The sequence below is a fragment of the Sceloporus occidentalis genome, unplaced genomic scaffold (assembly GCF_023333645.1).
Source record: "Sceloporus occidentalis isolate IW3139 unplaced genomic scaffold, rSceOcc1.0.p SCAF_7, whole genome shotgun sequence".
Classification (NCBI taxonomy): domain Eukaryota; kingdom Metazoa; phylum Chordata; class Lepidosauria; order Squamata; family Phrynosomatidae; genus Sceloporus; species Sceloporus occidentalis.
In genome coordinates, this window is record NW_028316987.1 from 92,563,015 (window position 1) to 92,582,618 (window position 19,604).

General features: G+C 41.3%; 1 protein-coding gene across 10 annotated transcripts in view; it reads left to right on the forward strand.

The window, feature by feature from the left end:
• Positions 1-19,604, forward strand: part of LOC149310106 (pituitary adenylate cyclase-activating polypeptide type I receptor-like) — a 130,281-nt gene that overhangs the window by 47,092 nt on the left and 63,585 nt on the right. For all 10 annotated transcript variants that reach the window (XM_089533710.1, XM_089533708.1, XM_089533707.1 and 7 more), the window contains one exon: positions 19,262-19,367. In XM_089533710.1, the coding sequence (XP_089389836.1) occupies positions 19,262-19,367 (106 nt within the window). The remainder of the gene's footprint in view (positions 1-19,261; positions 19,368-19,604) is intronic.

Sequence of the window (19,604 nt, forward strand, 5' to 3'; positions counted from 1 at the left end):
CCCTACCTGGAGATCACTAGTATGATGGTCTTTCATCCAACTAGTATCCTAGCCTGACTCTATTTCACTTCCAAAATCAGATGAGGTTGAGTATGTTCTGAATTTGTCTCGGGTCTTTTAATGGTCCCAAATGCGAGACAAATTACTTTCACCACCTGTTATCATCCAGTCATGTTTAAATATGAAGATACTTGCAAGCACAATGTATTCTTAAAAGTCCCCTCCATGTAGTCAGTCAAACTTACTCCCAAGTAAGTGTGCAGGCATCCTTTAATTATTCCCAGGAGGCTTCATTAACTATCGCCGTCTTAATATTTCTTAGTGCTTGATCTTTTAGTACATTTATGATTGATAATGCCTGGGGAGGCTATTCCGTACAGAAGCCTTGGTGGTACAATTATGGCACATCATTTTAGGACACTCAGCCACCTGCCCTCCAGCCTATTCTTGGGGGGCTCAAGCCTCCCTTCTACCCACCATTCTGGGGTCTGCAACAGGGAGCAGAGGCATTTTCTTTGCTTGGTACATACTGCAGCTTCACACAAGAGAAGGTAAGAAAGATAAATTTTTGGCTGTGAAGTAGGCTGCTTCAATAGACGTATAGTGTCTAGAAGATTGAGGAAAATAATAGTGCCACATTATTCTGCTTTGGTCAAGCCTCACCTGGAATACTATGTCCAGTTCTGGGCACCACAATCCATAAAAGTTCTGGAGAAAATAGAGAGTGTTCAAAGGAGGGCCACCAAAATGGTGAAACCATGCCTTATGAGGAGCAAGTTAGGGAGCTGGGTATGTTTAGCCTGGAGAAGAGAAGGCTGAGAGGTTCTCTGCAAATTGTTGTCTGCAAATTTTACCCATGGTTGATTTAGATTGGGATTTTCTTTACAGGAAGCATTTTCTTCCTTGGAAATGGCATTTCTTTGTAAATAATATTTTATGTACACAATGTCATTTCTTTTATGTGACACCCCTTCTCACCATGCCTCAGTTTTGCATAGAATCAGTCTTGAACTAGCTTTGAAAACTGTTTTTTAAAGACTCTTCCAGAAAATGGAAAAATATTAAAATTACTTACTGTTTCCTTTAAGAAGAAACTTAAGCTGCATCTGCACTGCAGAATTGCCATGACTCTATCCTGCAGAATTCTGAGATTGGTACTTCCTTGATGTATTGTAGTTTGTTGAGAGCCAGTGTGGCATAATGGTTTGAGTGTTGGACTGTGACTCTGGAGACCAGGATTTGATTTCCAGCTCAGCCACAAAATCCACCTTGGGCAAGTCACACTCTCTCAGCCACAGGGCAAAGCAATAGGAAACCAACTCTGAACATACTTTGCCAAGAAAACCTCATGATAGGTTCACCTTAGGTCACCTAATGACTTGAAGGCACACAATAACAATAAACAACAGAAGTATTTTCAATCTGGTCTGCCAGAGAATTCTCGTATCACAACAAACTACAGATCTCAGGATCCCATAGGATAGAGCTATGGCAATTAAAGCAGTTTCAAGCTGCATTACTTTTGCAGCATGGCAGCAGCTTTAATAAGGAAATGCATTCCTACAGAAACATTTTTCTTCCCAGGGGAAGTCCACATGTGTTTATTATTATTTTGCATCCCCAAGCAATATTGAGAAAACAAAAATAAACCAAAATCTTCTTTTTGTGTCTAAGGATTCTTGGTGAAAGTCTGGCAGAGCCCAGGAGGGTTTCCCCATTCCTCAAACGACCTATTCATTCTGTTGCAGTTAGAAAACCCAAGAGATGACATTCTCACAGCTGATTCAGCTGTCTCCGCAGCAGCTTCAGCCATGTTCCATTGAACGGTGCTTAATGTGGCTGCTGTCGAGGTGTTTTTGCCAGAAAAGCTAAGTGAAGTCACCCTATTACCGGGTAAATGAAGGGTAAAACCTTCAGTGCTCCTGTCCTCTTTTAAACTGGTTACCCAAGGCACCCGGGAAACAATTGGATTTGTGAGTCACGGAGTTTGCCTTTGGGGAAGAAGGGGGGATTGGAACTGAATGTTAAAGCCAACTGCAATGCAGGTGTTTTTAAGTGCCAGTAGTAATTCAATCAGGTGGGATCGGGAGCTCTAAGGATGGAGGCTTCTCGTAGATGCCTTGCCTCGCATTTCAAGGTTGGAATGTGCAGATAATAAATGGTTCCCCACGATTAGTATGATAACTCTGTCATCAAAAGAAGGTGTGAGCCACACTCTCATGCACAAATAGCAGGGTGCGATGAAACACTGCGAGATCAATACCAGCCAGGGAGAACATAGGGGAGCAGATGGGGAGCGCATGGAGCTCAGTAGAAGAGATCTGTTTTAACCATGTTTAAGGTAACATGGTTGGAGCATTGGACTATGACTCTGGAGACCAGGGTTCAATTTCCCGCTTGACCGTGAAACCCTTTGGATGACCTTGGACAAATCACATGCTCTCAGCTGCAGGGAAAGGCAGTGACAAACCTCCTCTGAACAATTCTTGCCAGGAAAACCCCATGATAGGTTTGGCTTAGGGTTCATGTCAATTGGAAATGATGTATAGCATTGCTGCTCAGCCATGGAAATTCACTGGGTGGCCTTGGGCAAGTTGCACACTCTCAGCCTCAGGGGAAGGCAATGGCAAATCTCCTCTGAACAAATCTTTCCAAGAAAACTCCATATTAGGTTCGGCTTAGGGTCACCATAAGTGCTTTATAGACTATAGCAAAGCCTTTGACTGCATAGATCATGACAGGCTATGGAATGCCCTTAAAAACATGGAAGTTCCAACACATCTAATAATCCTGATGAGGAATCTATACTCTGGACAAGAGGCAATGATTAAAACATAAGACAGAGAAATGGAATGGTTCCCAGTTGGCAAAGGGGTCAGACAAGGATGCATCCTGTTACACTATCTTTTCAACATGTTTGCAGAAAATATTATACAAAGAGAAGGCTTGAATACAGAAGAAGGAGGAGTGAAAATAGGAAGAAGGGACATCAGCAGTCTAAGATATGCAGAAGACAACATACTATTAGCAGAAAACATTTGAGACCTCAAGCAACTACTGAGGAAGGAAAGTGCAATGGCAGGCTTACTGTTGAATATAAAGAAAACAAAAATAAGGACCATGGAGGATCTTCATAAGTTCAGTGTAGACAATGAGGAATTAAAAATAGTAAAAGAGTTCCTATACCTGGGATCAAACATAGATCAGAACAGGGACTTCAGTCAAAAAATCAGAAGAAGACTAAGAATAGGAGGGCAGCTAGGAAAGACCTAGAAAAGGTCCTAAAGAGCAAAAGCAAACAAGTATGAAAGTCAGAATTGTACAAGCAATTATATTCCTCATTCCCATGTGAGGATGAGAGAGCTAGACAATTAAGAAAATGGACAAAAAGAGAATAAATTCATTTGAGATGTGGTGCTGGAAAAGAGTGCTGAGGATACCATGGACAGCCAAAAGGACAAACAAATGGGTCCTAGAGCAGATCAAGCATGAAATTTCCCTGGAGGCAAATATGACTAAATTGAGGCTATCATACTTTGGCCACATTATGAGAAGACAGGACACAGTAGAAAAGACAATAATGTTGGGAAAAGGAAGGAATTAGGAAGAGAGGAAGACCACATGTTAGATGGATGGGCTCAAATAAGGAGGTCATGGGTATGAATCTGCAGAAACTGGGAAGGGTAGTGGAGGATAGGGGGGGGGGGTCTTGGAGATGTCTCATCCACAGTGTTGCCATGAGTCGGGATCAGATCGAGGGTGGTTAACAACAATAACAACAACAACACCATAAGTCAGAAAGCACTTATGGCATTTCTGCTCAGCCATGAAAATCCATTGGGTGATCTTGAGCAAGTCCCACTCTCTCAACCTCAGAGGAAGGCCGAGGCAAACTCTCTGAGCAAATCTTGCCAAGAAAACTCCATGATTGCCATAAGTCAGAAATGACTTGAAAGCACACAACAACAACAACAACAAAGTAAAGAAGATTCAGACCCATTCACATTACACAATTACAGAACTATTATCTTTGATTGTTTTATTACAGAAAAGCAGGGGGGGGGGTATTATTTATTTATTTATTTATTTATTCATCCTACTTTAACTGCCATGGCTCCATGACATGGTATTTAGACTTCTCAGTCTGAGAGCTCTAGTGCCCAGCTGAACTACAAATTCCAGGATTTGTTTTTTAACTGGTTTTAATTTTTTTGTGATGGATTAAGTACTTTGAAACTTTTTCATTTTTCCATTTTTAACTCTTGAGTCCTGAGCTGATAAAAAGATGGGATATAAATACAGTACATACAACAACAGCAAGAGAAGAAATGTTTTATCGCAGTGGTGGGAAACCTTGGACATGCCTGGTGTTTTCAACTTCAATTGGTGTTTAAATCCTCAATTGGATTTTTAACAAATTTTTTTAATCATTGCAAATCGCTTGAAATCCCAATTTGGGGAAAAGGTGGGATAGAAATATATACAACAACAACAACAGTCAACAAATCCCAAGAGCCCCAGACAGTGTGGTAAGGGAACAGTAGTCCAAAATACCTGGAAGAGAAAAGGTGCTTTATCCTATCTCACCAATTCCAAAAAAAGCTTACAAGATACTGGATGGGCTGTCCTCTTTCTACAGCTCATACATACCGAAATGGTCCATCATGTGCTCACCTAGATATCTTATCCTCCCACTAAGGAAAGACCATAAACACACTGACAGTATAATAAACTACTTCATGGCTGGATGAGCCTCCTTCATTGTACGGTTTTTCAAAAGAGAGTGAACATTCTGTTGGTGATTTGCACATTTGTAATTTCCTTTACCACATTCAGTTATATATATTTTTTTTTGGGGGGGGGGGACATGGTGTAATGTTTGCAGTCAATTCACAGTTGTGTCAGCAGAGTTCTACAAGTTTAACTGTTGCATATGCATAAAAAGGAAAGGGGGGATCTAACAGCATCTTTAAGACTAAATGATTTATCAAGGCAAGTGATAATGCCACTCTATTCTGCTTTGGTCAGACTTTATCTGGAATATTGTGGCCAGGAATAAAACTCAAAACAGATTCATGACTCTGACATGTAAGGCAACATTTGGATCTGGTACCCAGCCACTCCAATTTGTTCCATCAGCCATTCCAGCAAACAGGGCAGGATTTGAAATTATTCTTCTGGACAGTTGAGGTGATATCTTTGCTGCTATTGAAATGCCGGGGGGGGGGGGGGGACTGGGGGAAAATAGAGTGTAAGCTTTGGTGAGAAAAGGAAACAGATTGCCTGCAGATATTTCAGAGTCGGCTATTAATAACAAGTATCAGGGGGAGACTTTTCCAGGCAATAATAAGCCCATTCCTGAATTCTGAGTGCTGAATCAGCAGCCTGCTTAACAGTCCTGTTGGCTCATTTAGACGCTGCTGGTGAAGACTGAGGGAAGAGGGTCTGATCAAGTTGGTTGGGAAATGGAGAATATACAAATAGGAATATTTATAAAATCTGAACAAACAACACTGATTTGCTCCTCTCTGAAACACTTATTTGCCCATTTTATGGATGGGTATCACTCATCTATTCACTGCCTAGGTGGACGTCTCTTGGCGGATACTGTTTTTTTAGACTATCTTTTGCAACAATCCTCAAAACGTTTCGGCTAATAGCTTGCCTGATGCATCCAGAGCATAATCATTTTGCTCACGCAGCTCTGCTTTTAACATTAAACATTTTAACATAAAATATTTTAAAGTTTAAAGCCCAGTCCCTTCCTTTAGAACCAGTAAGGTTGCTGAATAGTAGCCTTTGCCTGCTGCACAATAGAAAGGGACAACTGAATTTCCCCGGAGAAGGACCACTTCCATTTCCCTAACCAAATGTACCTTTAAAGGTGGTGGAGCTGAGAAAAACCTCTCCTGTAGATCTTAAACCTAGGCAGACTTATACAGAAATACACAATTCTTTGGTTAACTTGGATGCAAGCTGTGTTTTGCTTCCTCATCTCAGATAGGGATCATTCAAAGACCTAGCCATGTTAGTCTGGAAAATCAAAGTGATCTCATAGCACCTTTGAGACTAACTAAAATAGAGAAGTCGCTAGCATGACCTTTTGTAGACTTGAGCTTCTCAAATGTATGTTTGGAGTGGTGAGTCCAGAGATGGACCTATATAAGCTGGTTGTGTGTAAGAATGTCAATTCAAATTCAAAATCTTGTGGTATAGAGATGAGCTGATAAGTTCAGTTTTGATAATGGTTGTTGGGGGACAAAGGCAGGAGGAAGAATGTTGCATAAACCCAAGGAGAATAAGTAATCTTGGGGATGTTCACACAGGCCAAAAAAGCTCAGATTCCCCCTGGCATTGCATTGTCTAAATCAGATGATGCAGGTCAAAAACCTCAGGGGGGGATTGGGCTCAATGCTGCATGATAATATGTGGATCCAAAGGAGCCTTTACTCTGTGCTGAAATAGCCCTGGTTTTGTGCATAGTTTCTGAGAACCTCCATAGCAAAACCTGGGTGTTTGCACCACCACCCCATGCTCCGTACCTTACTGGCCATTGCTCTGCCTCAGGAGCCCCTTGTCTGATGTAGAAATGGGATGGCTGGCCACATGGGTGCAGCCAGACACCCGGTTTCGACACCAAATGCACCAACGGGAGGTGGGGAGGAGTTTCCCAGACAGGGCGACACAGGGCAAGGTAAGGAGCACACACCTGTCCTGGTCCTGGGTCAGTGCAAAGATGGGTGTGCGAACATGCCTCCATTCACACGCTGACCCAGGACTAACCCAGGTAAGCACTGGGGCCAGGATAGCATGGGCTCACTCTGTGCTATCATGGCCCATCTTCTCAGGCCCTATATGGATGGGTACTGGAATGCAGAGAGGGGTATGTGTTGAAGTTGTCATGAGGATGCGGGTTAGAGAGTGTTGAAATGTGTGTAGTCTGCCAAGAAACCATAATCTCTGTTCAACCCATTGCTGATGGACTGTAGTCTGTGAATACATTCAGGTAGGGGACATTCAGGTAGGGATGTAAAAGTTTACTTGTCTCATTCTCACATGGGAGAATAAGAAAGTGTTTTTCTTATTTTCCTCCTCATCTCTGAGAGGTATCCTCTGTTGTTCTTTGGGGAATGTTCACATTTGTGAGAACAGTGAGCCTCTCCAAGAGCCTTTGAAGCTGAAGAGTGGGGTATAAGTGTTCCAAATAAATAAATTAGCAAACAATTTTTGAATTCGTTTCCCTAGTAGGTCCATTGCAATAGCTGTTGTCCTTCCACTTGGACTGTTAAAAGGGGGATGATGCTCTTATTGTTGACTTTAAATGAGCTGTCCAAGATACTGAACATGTCTCTTGACCCTCAAATAGCAGTGGCTGAGAAGGAACTCAGCGGGACATAATTAGACCATAATGCAATTATCCCTTGGGGCTCATTTTCCAGTAGATCCTAGCTTTTCTAGCAGTCTGTGAAGAACATCTTGCTTGGCTTGATGATGTCACCTGCTGATGTCATCACACCCACACATGCAGGTGTGTGATTCACAAGTGTGGGAGGATGTGACGGCTCTGAGTCGTGAGTTTCTTGACAGCTTGCTTTCTCTGAAACACATGTATTTGGACCCACATTGCCTCTGTGAGTGCACTGAATGTTTCTGAGTATATTTGATACAAGCTTGGAGTGGTGGCAGCATGGATCAACATGTGCTTCAAGTGCATTGATGCAATCCAAAGTAGAGCACATGTGTTGCATGGTTTTCCGTTTCTGCTTGTGGCATCTCCAGCTAAAAGCTTTCAACAGAAGGAAGGGGAAAAGACACTTCTTGAGATACCTTGGCGAATAATAATTAGTATTATTAACACTAATAATTTAGCTGGATCTACCAGGTGGCTTCATATACCTCACTTATTCCATGAAGTGTGGAAGAGAGCATGTGGAATTGGATGCATTTTTTCAAAATGACCTAACCAGAATACAATCCATTCAAAATTCATACAGCAGCACTGCCTGAAGGAGACAGGCTTGATGCTGATAAATATAGGTTGAGTCTCCGTTATCTGGAATTCTGAAATCCAAATCGCTCCAAAAATCTAATTTTTTTTTTAAATGGGAAGCTATGATAGTGAAACCTTTGCTTTCTGATGGTTCACTGCACACACATATTTCATGTGCAAAAGTATTAAAAATGCTGTGTAAAAAAATACCATCAGGTTATGTGTGTGTATATGAAACATAAATGAATTTTGTGTTTAAACTTTAAAATTTTGTGTTTATACCCATCTCCAAGATATCAGTATGTATATGCAAATATTCCAAAATACTTCTGATCTCAGGCATTTTGGATAAGGGAAACGCCACCTGCAAAGCTAAACATTTTTCATAGTATGAACTTTCCATTAATTCCACAGTAAACCACAATTGTATTTATGACTCCACCAGAACTATGGCCCTATCCACTTGAATTCCAGTTTTGGGGTGCATTTCGATATGCTTTGGATATTTTGACAAGCTGATTTTATTGGGAGAGGGAGGAAAAATTGGGAAGATAATGGCAGAGAAAGAGTTGAGTCATGTTGATCAATCCTACTTCAATCGATATTTCCCATCTCCTGCCTTAGCGTCCCACATTTTCCTAAAGCTTTGCATATGTTAGGCCATGAAGAAATGCAAAATTCTCTCCAGTGCTTTGCATACGTTTTATGCAACTCCTTTCTGTTAGCTTCTCTAAATTCCTGAATTAACACTCATGGAATCCATAGGATTTGTTACAGCCTGACTCATCATTTAACAATGTAATTAATGCATCTAATTGAAGCTAACCAAGAGAGTCATGAATATGGGACAGTTTGTATTTAAGAGGGCTGCTTAGTCACAAGTGTGACCTTTTGGCATGATCGTAACTCACCACCAACTGTCTTTACTGGATATCAGCTGCATGAAGAGAAGGAGGTCAATTCTGTTGGAAATGAGACATGGATGAATGATATTTCCTTCAGGTTTGTGGGGTGGAGGGCAGACCAAGAGAAGATGCTTAGTTAAGTACACTTCTCTAAGTAGCTGATACAGATTTGCAGCCATGTTAAATAGCTTTTTTGCACAAGAAAGTACCCACTATATCTCACTGAATTTCACTTTGTGTGCCAAATATAAGTCCTTGATCCTACTTGGGGCTGCACCTACACTACAGAATTAATGCAGTTTGACACTGCTTTAATTGCCGTGGCTCAATGCTGGGGAATTCCAGTTTGTATTTGTAGTTTTGTGAGATATTTAGCCTTCTCTGTTAGGGAGCTCTGGTGCCACAGCCAACTACAGATCCCAGGATCCCATAGGATGAAGCCATGGCTAATAAAGCAGCGTCAATTAATTGCATTAATTCTGCAATGTGGCAGCAGCCTTGGTGTATGTTTGTGTGTGCATACCCCCATTATTTCTGCTATTTAAATCCAGCAAGGTGTAGCTGTGCAAGGGAAAGAGGGCATTGTCTTCCCAAATAAGAATTCTGACTTCCAAATAAGTTTTTCCTTCAATCCTTAAATTTCTGAGCATTGGAGAGAATAAGACCTTGCAAAGCATTTGCACCTAGAACACTTCTATATTCCATGTTCACATTCCCCTGGTTACTTTGTCTGCCCTTTCTCTCTGGGGGCCTATTGAGAATGCCCAAGCGATATTTTAGTTACCACAGTGATACAAATTTTTAACAGAAGGAAATTTTCCTTAGAGGCACATAATTCTTAGTGGAAGAGAATAGTGTCCTCAATTTCTCCCATCCCCGTAGTTACACGCCTGAAATTCAACAGCCTTTACTGATCTGGGGTTGAAAGGCCACACACATTTTGTCAGCCTATTCAGTGCAATGCTTCAAAAGAACTGAGGCTTTGGGTTAGATGCATCTACACTGTAGGAATAGTGGAGCTTGACACCACTTTAACTGCCATGGCTCCATACTACAGAATCCTGGGATTGGTAACTTGGTGAGGTACCAGCACACTTTGGCATAGAAAATTAAAGACCTTGTAAAACTACAAATCCTTGTATTCCATAGGATGGAACTTCAGTGGTTTCAGATGACATTATTTTTAGAGTGAAGTTGCACCCTTAGTTTACCCGCCTGGCAGAATGAGATGTGAGCATCCTCCAGTCATGAAAAGGACTTCGGCAGATCAGAAAGCTCATCTAGAATTGCATTTTAAACAATGCATATATGTGTTAATAGGTTAGTTTTTCAATTTCAGGTGTGTGTGTGTGTGTGTGTATTTAAAAAAATCTCTTAAAATTGAAAACTAAACCAGCTGGACTAGAACTCGTCTCTTTGTTTTGCTGCTCTTCTAATCTCAGGGAGGGTGTTTTTATTTTTACACTAGGGGACGGACATTCAAATCTGGAATCTCTCCTCTTTTTGCAATACACCCTGATAGCATCTTCTTTCCTCAGGATTTTGTGAGGGGTTGTTTGGGTTGCTTAGGTCTTTTGATCAAAGAAAACTAGCAGGAGAGTTGTATTGTTCTGACTTAGCCAGAGCTAATCTGATCTGATCTGGAGAATGCTGAGGATTTGTTTTAGATGCTAAAAGCATAGTGTGCGCTCATTCCCGGCTAGTACACAGAGGCAGGCCTTGTTCATGAGGCTCTGCCGCATCGACCGCCCAGTGCCATGGCAGGAACCGCCAAGGTTAAATATAGAGGCAGGTTTTGGCTGGCAGCTGCCAAAATTTTGAATACATTACTAACTGCAAGAAGCATAGTCTGCAGCTGGGCATCCGTGAACGCATTAAAAAGCAGTTGAGTGACGAGTAATAAAATAATTTTTAAAAAATGTATAGTCAGAGCTTTTCAGAGATATTTGTTCCCAAAATGGCCAACCACATGTTTACAGGAAACCCACAAGAGCAGCATTAGATCCTGCTGCTCATGTTCCCCAGAGTACTTTATTATTGTTGTTACTGTTTATTTGTATTGCATTATTGATGTACAATCCTGTCTGATTTAAGCTAAGTCTTAGATAGTGCTTTGATGGGATATTTCAGAGGGAGGAAGTGGCAAAACCACCATGTCCAAGAAAGCCCTGTGAAATTCGTCAGTTGACACATGACTTGAAAGCACACACAGACACACACACACATGCACACACATCAATGTACATGGTGCTTTACAAGTAAAGCAATGACAAAAAACTGCCAGCCCTGCCAAATGCATGCAGTCTAAAATATACATATATGCACACACAGGGGATGGAGAGAACTAGTGTGGCATAGTGGTTTGAGTGCTGGACCATGATGCTAGAGACCAGGGTTCAAATCCCTGCTCAGCCATGGAAACCCACTGAGTAACCTTGTGCAAGTCACACACTCTCAGCCTCAGAAGATGGCAGTGGCAAGCCTGCTTTGAAGAAACAGTCACCCTCAGTTGGCGTGTGATTGACTTTCTCTTACACACATAGTCATGCTGTTTTCCTGACTCTCTCTCCCTCAAATATGTGCACTCACACACAATCTCTCACACTTGTCACACTTATATGTCCAATCACTTTCTTCATTTCTATTTGACGTACTTGTACAAGTGCTTGTGTATATATGCAGGAGAATGAATGTTTCTGAATGACTGTGAGAGAGTAAATGATGATGATGATGATGATGATAGGTTTTATTTATATACCGCCCAATCACTGGGAATCCGAGCGGTTTACAACAGAGGGGATAATAGACGGTTCCCTGCCCTCAGGCTTACAATCTAAAAAGACATGACACAAAAAGGATAAGGGAATGGTGAGGGGGGAGGGGATCAGGTCCAGCATTCTTCTCTCCCTCTGAGGCCTGGACCAAGGCAGATGGACTGGAGGGAGGACTCTTCTTCTTCAGGCTAGCCCTGGTGGAACTGGGCCAGCCAATTCTCTCCCTCACAGGCTGAAAGATGACAGTTATGGAGGGAGGGCACTCTATCTTCAGGCTAGCTTCTGATGATGCTGAGCCGGCCTGTTCTCTCCCTCACTGGCCAAAAGATGAGAGTTATGGAGGGAGGAGCCTCTATCTTCAGGCTAGCCCTGATGGAGCTGGACTAGCCTGTTCTCTCCCTCACCGTCTGAAAGATGACAGTTATGGAGGGAGGGCGCTCTATCTTCAGGCTAGCTCCTGATGACGCTGAGCAGCCTGTTCTCTCCCTCACCGGCCGAAAGATGACAGTTATGGAGGGAGGGGCCTTGTGTGCAAGTCTTCTAAAATATGAAAGAGCATGACAGAGAGGGTGCATATCTGTGAGCATTGTGGTATGTGCGTGTGATTGTGTGCGAGACACCATGTGTGGAATTCACAAATATGTTAAGTTTTGAACTTATTTAATTAATTTCTAATTAAATGATGTTCTTTGCATATAGAATGTTAAAATATTAATTTGCAAGGGCAGAGGGATATTTTTTTTGGTTTCCTCCCTACTGCAAGAAAACCTTTGAAAACTGTGTAGTTTTGGAAGACGTCCTCACAGGAGTACAGAGATCATGTAGCACCATTGAGACTATCTGAAAGAAAGAACTTGGCAGCATGAGCATTTGTAGACTTCTGTCTACTTCCTCAGATGCATTTGGTGGAGTGGAACTGAGGAATGCATCTGAGGAAGTAGACTGAAGTCTTTGAAAGCTCATGCTGCCACTTTCTTTCTTTTAGTTAGTCTCAAAGGTGCTGCAAGATCTCTCTACATACTGATTCTACAGATTAACATGGCTATATCCTTGAATTCTCACAGGAGGAGAAGGTTGCCTTCCATAGACTCCCCTTTTTTGCTGCTCCCCCCAAAAAAGATGGCCATGTAATGAAAGGGGGTCATGATGGACAGTGGGGGTCAATTGAGGATCACCACTGGCCGTTTTCTGATAGCAGCTGCATGATGGTTATGTTATCTTCTGGGATTTCTAGGGGGCCCTTGGAAGGTCTTGGAAGATGCCTGTATCATTGTGAGCCATCGATCATAACATCCTGAGCAATGATCTTCAGATGTCCTCTATCTGGCTGCTACATGGTCAAAGCTGCAATGGTGACAGTAGCCTTTGGGGTCTATTTCAAGACTTGGTTGGGGGAACTGCAAGAGTGTCTTCCAGATGATTCTCCTTGCTGGGGTTTCCTGACACTTGAGAAGTCCTTTTTTTGCTTTTTCCCTCCCGAATCATCAAATATTCCCTCCATCCCTAGCACATGAAGAGGTCCTCAAGGGTAACCATTATGCAAATAATTGTGCTTCTTGGACTGTGATGGAAAGAGTAGCACCCTGATGATCCATAAACAGAATGAAAGAATATGTTTCAAAAATGGGTTTCCTGAGTGTTGGAAAATCCAGAAGATGAGAAATCTAGATGATTCACAGTTTGAAACTTATTCTGCACAAAAATGCAGGTGGGTTTCATTTTTGCACAGAAAACACCATTTTCTGCCCAGAAAATGAGTTTTCTGAGAGGAAAACAGTATTTTCTGTGTCAAAAATGACACTTTTTAGCATGTTTAAATTGCTGAAAACAAGATTCTTGCATAAAATGCTATTTTATTTTTTACAGAAAGCCAGTTTTCAGTTCAGAAATTTTGTTTTTGACACAGAAAATGCTGCCTGTTACAGAATTACGATCGTGTAAGTCAGACTTACAAGGTCACAGCTCTCTTTTCTGTAAGCTTTTTGTGTAAGTCAGAATTCTGTTCCAACCACCAAATGATCAAATGTGGCCAGATCCAATTTCTGTGTACTTCTTAATCGAAGCCTTGACGTATCAAACCCGGCCTTTTAAAACTCATGTGAAGTCAGATACATTTCTTTGTGTCTTTCTAGGATTTTTTGATTAATGTAATTCATCATTAACTTTCTTCTCAAAGGAAATAATGGGTTGTTTTAGCAGTTTTGTTTCTGTGCAAAATTTTCATGTGGCTGTTTCGCACAAAAAAATATTATTTTCAACACTGAAAATGCTATTTTCTGTACAAAACACTCATGTGCAGTTTTTGTGCAACTAAGTCCCAAATTGCAAGGATTCTTATCAGTGCAGCATTCTTCTCATCGGGATTTCTTGGCCTTCAAAAAAGATATTTTTCTACCATTGAATATATATATATATATATATATATATATATATTAAAATATTATTTCCACCCTTTTCTAGAATAGTCCAATGTGATACCATTTTTTTCCATATTGAAAGTCTCTGTAGATTTCCCCTCTAAATTTAAGAATGCCAAAATAATCTTGTGAACAAAAATGAATGCTTCTCCCGGAACAAAGGTGCACACAGGAAAGAGAACCCAAGGTGCATCTACGCTGTAGAAATGATACAGTTATACATCACTTTAAGTGCTGTAACTCGATCCTATGGAATCCTGGGAATTGTAGTTTTACAAGGTCTTTAGCTTTCTTTGCCCAAGAGTGCTGGTGCTTCAGATCCCAAGGCTATAAATCCCAAGATTCTGTAGGATGGAACCGTGGCAGTTAAAATGGTGTCATTACTGTGACCCAAAGCACACTGCAGAAATAATCCAAGACCTCTTTTCTATGGTCCAAAACACATTGCAGAAATAATCCAATTTGATTATTTCTTCAGCTGGCCTGGCACAGTGCTAGGGAATCCTGGGAATCGTAGTTTATTATGGCACCAAAGCTCTTTAACAGAGAAGGCTAAATATATCACAAAACTACAGTTCCCAGAATTCCCTAGCATTGAGCCAGGTTAGTTAAACCAGTCTCAAACTGGATTATTTCTGCCGTGTGTTTTGGACCTGCATTATTTCAAACTGTATTATTTCAACAGTGCAGATGTGCCCCCAATCAACAAAGGTTTAGAGCCTTCATTTTTGGGAAAACATACAAATAAAGGATGACTTTGATAACCATCTCTTTCTCCTGTATTTTCCTCTGTAGTTCTTCCATTAGTCTTCCCCTTGATGTACATTCTCCGTCATTTTCGCCCCAAGCGAGATATTTTCCATTGAGTTTAATTTGTTGAACTGGAATGTCCCGTACATTTTGTGTTGTTGCTTCCAACTTCAGTCTGTTCTGAATTGGTGTGCTTTTATGCCATCCCCTATTGCAACAGAGACAAAAATGTATTAAGAAGATTAGCGTTCTGTCTGCTTTGAAATCTGGGCATCATCCTTTGGAATAATTATTCTAATGAAGAGATTTGAGCTTTGCCATCTTGGACAAAACCCATCACCATTCCCATCTCAAAGCTCTTTTTTATTTTCTTCTTTTAAAGGAACGGCACCAATGAAAAGTTGATTGTTTCTGAAATCCCAGTTGCCAACTCTGCTCCTAGTTCTCCCCTCTCCAATTGCTAATTCTGATAACAACGAGAACAAAAATCCCTCCCTTTTCAGGAAACCTCTGGGGAGGCAATTAGAAGAGGGATCTTCTCAGGACACCATGTTAGTGCCAAAATGGATGAGTTTAAAAGCCAAGGGCACGATAGCTTTAATTTAATTACCAAACCAATTAAAGCTTTCTCGTCAGGCTTCAGCAATGCTCCTTCATCATCGCCGCGTCGGAAAGTGACCAAGAAACATTTCAACATTTCTTTTTTTAAAAATGGATCCTCTCCAAAAAAAAAAAAAAAAAAAAAATGCCTCTTGAACAGGAGAGCTGGAGGTCTGATCACCCCAGAATCTGTGCTACCTTCAAATAACTACTTTTCCTTGGCAGCTCTTCTCAAAATGGTGATGGGAAGTTTTGAGAAGGACCACGGAGGGCCATTTTGACAAAGACCCCAGTGGAAAATTTAAGTATTTGGGCTTGCTACAGTGGGGGGGGGGGGGTCTTACAAAGAGCTGAGGGGTAATCAGTTGGATTTACATCAGGGTAAGAGTCATGCAGCTTTCCAGATGTTGTTGGACTGCAGGTCCCATGAGCCCTAGCCTGTATAGTCAAGGAAAGCTGGGAGCTGCAGGTCAACCACATGTGGAGGCCCACATGACATTTACACATGATTTAGCTCTATATATGTTTTTTCTTAGCTCACCTGCATATTTGCATCTTCAGGGTGCTGGTCTTTTGTCCTTTCCACCAGACATGTCACACTATATCCTCTTTGCCCCTTTGGCTCCACAATGGTGGTATCTTGAAAAAGTTCTAATTCCTTTTTGTTGATACACATTGCCTGAAGACTTTGCAAGTGGTAATAATTTACTTTCCCATCAAGACAGTGAACAAAAGCACAATCAAGCAGCCTTTGTGGAAGAAAAATCAAGCTGCCAGCTGCCTTTGTGAGGAGGAGTGCAGATGGCATGTATTAGTTACTCCAAACCCAGTCTATCTGTTCTTTTAGAGATGGTTTTAGCAGACATTTGTGAGTGTGGACACCTAATACAAACACAGTCATCTGGTACCTCCTATTGATATAGAGCAGGGGTAGGCAACCTTTTTGAGCCGGGGGCCGGGTTGCTGTCCCTCAGACAACTGGGGGACCAAAGCCAAAAAATAAATAAGTAAATAATTTTTTTAAAAAATTAAATAAATAAATAAACCGGTACAAATGTAGGACAAAATTTTCAAATGGAGGACACTTTTTTTAAAAAAATGGAGGACACGCAAAAAAAATTGCTGATTTTTTTAAAAAATGTTAATATAAATGCATGTTTTGGAGGCTTCTATAGACAATTGCCCCTCTTGTCCACCGCTTGCCCCTCTTGCCCGCCGCTTGCCCGCCTCCTCCTGATAGGCCAAAGGCCCCACGCCCTCACGCGAGAGGCCAAAGGCTCCGGCAGCAATCGGCGGCAGGACCGGGCTGGGGCTGGTCCTAAGGCCTTGTCGGGCTGCATCCGGCCCGCTGGCCGCAGGTTGCCTACCCCTGATATAGAGCAATAGCAATAGCATTTACATTTCTATGCTGCTTCATAATGAACTAAGCACTCTCTAAGCAGTTTACTTAAGCCAATTGCCCCCAAACGATGGGTACTCATTTTAGCAACCTACAGAAGGATGGAAGGCTGAGTCAACCTGGAGTCCTCTGGGATCAAACTCACAACGCTGTGGTTGCAGTACCAGCATTTAACTACCGCGCCACCAGGGCTCTTATATAGATATAGATCAGTGTTTCCCCAGCTTTGGTCTTCTAGATGTTTTGAACTTAAGCTCCCAGAATTCTTGATTATTGACCAAATTGGCTGGTAGCTCCAAAACACCTGGAGGAACAAAGTTTGGGAAACACTAACCACTCAGGTAATTGCCATGGGTAGATGTCACTAGATAGTGATACATGTAGGGTTGTTGTTGTTGTTTTTGAAAAGCAGTGTGTGAAAGCAGGTCCAATTTGCCTTATCTCCAAACTTAGAAAAGGACCTGTCATGACATCTATTATCTTAATCTTCCCAACCTTATCTTCCACTTTTCCCTGGTAGGTAGGGGTTTGATTGCCTTGCCTAGCTTCTTTTATCTGTTTAAGCTTTAGATGGCTTGTTTTTGCAAGCCAGCCATCTAATTTCAACAGAACATTGAATGCCTTGGCATGCAACATCCTCTTTTTGATGAATTCATCTTCCACCATTGTGGTTTCTCTCCAATCAAATCTGTTACTATCGCCACAGCAAGGACGCTGCCAGTCAAACGTTTTTCTGGGCTCCCTGGGAGATTTGGATACTTTGATTCTGAACATTTGTTTGACTTTCATCCTCATTCCACCTGCCTTTCCCTGTCCCGTATTATCCATCTCACGGTGTTGCATTCTGCACAGATCCTTGGCGTTCTGCCCCGGGGAAATGGAAACTCATTTATCTCAATTGAAGGCAGAAAGCTGTAAACATCCTTGAGGCGAAAGAAGTAAAATCAAGAGGCTGAGACCCAAAGAAACCTGCACTTGCAGGATCATTTTTCGCGACATGGTGCTAAGCAATTGTACTTGGAGCATTAAAAGAAGCACATTGCTCTCCATGAGTGGTGGGCAGAGGAAACGAAGACTGGATCAAGGAGAGGGCTTTTAAGAAATTTTCCAATTATTATAATTATGCAAATGTGTTTAGTGGTTTTGAATGGCATTCAAAGAGACATGGAGGGTAAAAGAAATGAGAAGCCTGCAAAATAAAATCGAGACTAACAATGCAACCAGAGCCGTTTGAAAGTGAAACAGCAGGAAGACCAAAATGTAGGTGGCAGCAGACCAATGTTTAATCAATTGCATAATGGGATAAATATAAATCTAGGCGAAGTGAAAGAAATCTGTAATTACTTATCTGAAAATGGCAGCCACACGTCTAATGATGCCTTTTCACCTCTCATATTCAAGAACAATGGTTCCCAAAATTTGGTCCTCCAGATGTTTTGGACTTCAGCTCCCAGAATTCCTTATTGCTGGCCATGATGGCTAGGGCTTCTGGGAGCTGAAGCTCAAAACACCTAGATTACCAACGTTTGGGGATCACTGTTCTAGAACCACTTTCTTCTCCCCTCTTTCTCATTTTGCACATCACAGTGCTCTTAATGCACCACTGATATCACCAGCCGATGGTCTGTTGAATAAGTGGGAAACAGCAGAATGTATGCAAAATATTAGAAAAGTACAGAATATCAAAATTGGAAGAATGGAAATTAAAATTATATGATTATTATGAGGGATAAATTGACACATTTAGTGAATAAGAAATCTTTAGACAAATTTAAAACAGATTGGAAAGCTTGGATTACGTCTTACACTGAAGAAGAAGAAGGATAAAGTGTGTATGCTGCGTTAGAATAAAGATAATATACATAGACAGATAAAATGTTAATTTATGGGAGGATGATACATTAATTAATAATAAGAGAAAATGGTATGATTTAAGAGTTTTACTTTCTAGGATATAGAAGTCTTTCATTTTGGTCATGGAGTACTAAGCAAAGCAGATAAAGAAAGTACATAGTTAAAAATAAAAAGATATAGAATTATTAAGAAGTTACGAAGTACAGTTGTTATGTTATTGTGTTATGTTAGTTAGTGAGTTAGTATTGTGATCGATGTATGTTTGAACTGATGTATGTGTTAAGTGTTTGTGATTGTTTTCTTTTATGCTTCTTTATTTTGATTTTAATACAATAAAAAATTAAAGAAAGAAAGAAAACAGCAGATTATCATGACATAATTGTGCTGGAAAAATATGTCCTTGCCATAAAATGGGTCTAAAATGCAAACAGTTTGAGAGATCCTGTTGAACCGGTCAGCTCTGAGGTCTACTGGGGAGAAGGGATCCCCAGTAACTGGACAGAGGCACCTGCACTGGTCTGTGGAAAGGAGATCCTGGATCCAGTCCATCAGCCCTTTTCTTTATTTTGCAGGCTACTTCAATGCATCCAGACTGTTTAATGAGGAAGGAACAAGAGGCCTGCTTAGAGACCATCCAGAAATTGACTGCCTTAATCCCACTAAATGAATCATCTCCAGGTATGTCCTCAGATGCAATCCAAACTCTAATCTCTTCCGTTCAAATCTCCCTGTATCAGAATCTGCTAAGAAAGGTATTTCATAGCATCATAGAGTTGGAAGAGACCACAAGGGCCATCCAGTCCAAACCCCTGCCATGCAAGAAGACACTATCAAAGGACCCCTAAACAGATGACCACCCCCCCCCCTCTTTTTAAAAACCTCCAAAGAAGAATCATAGAATTGGAAGAGACCACA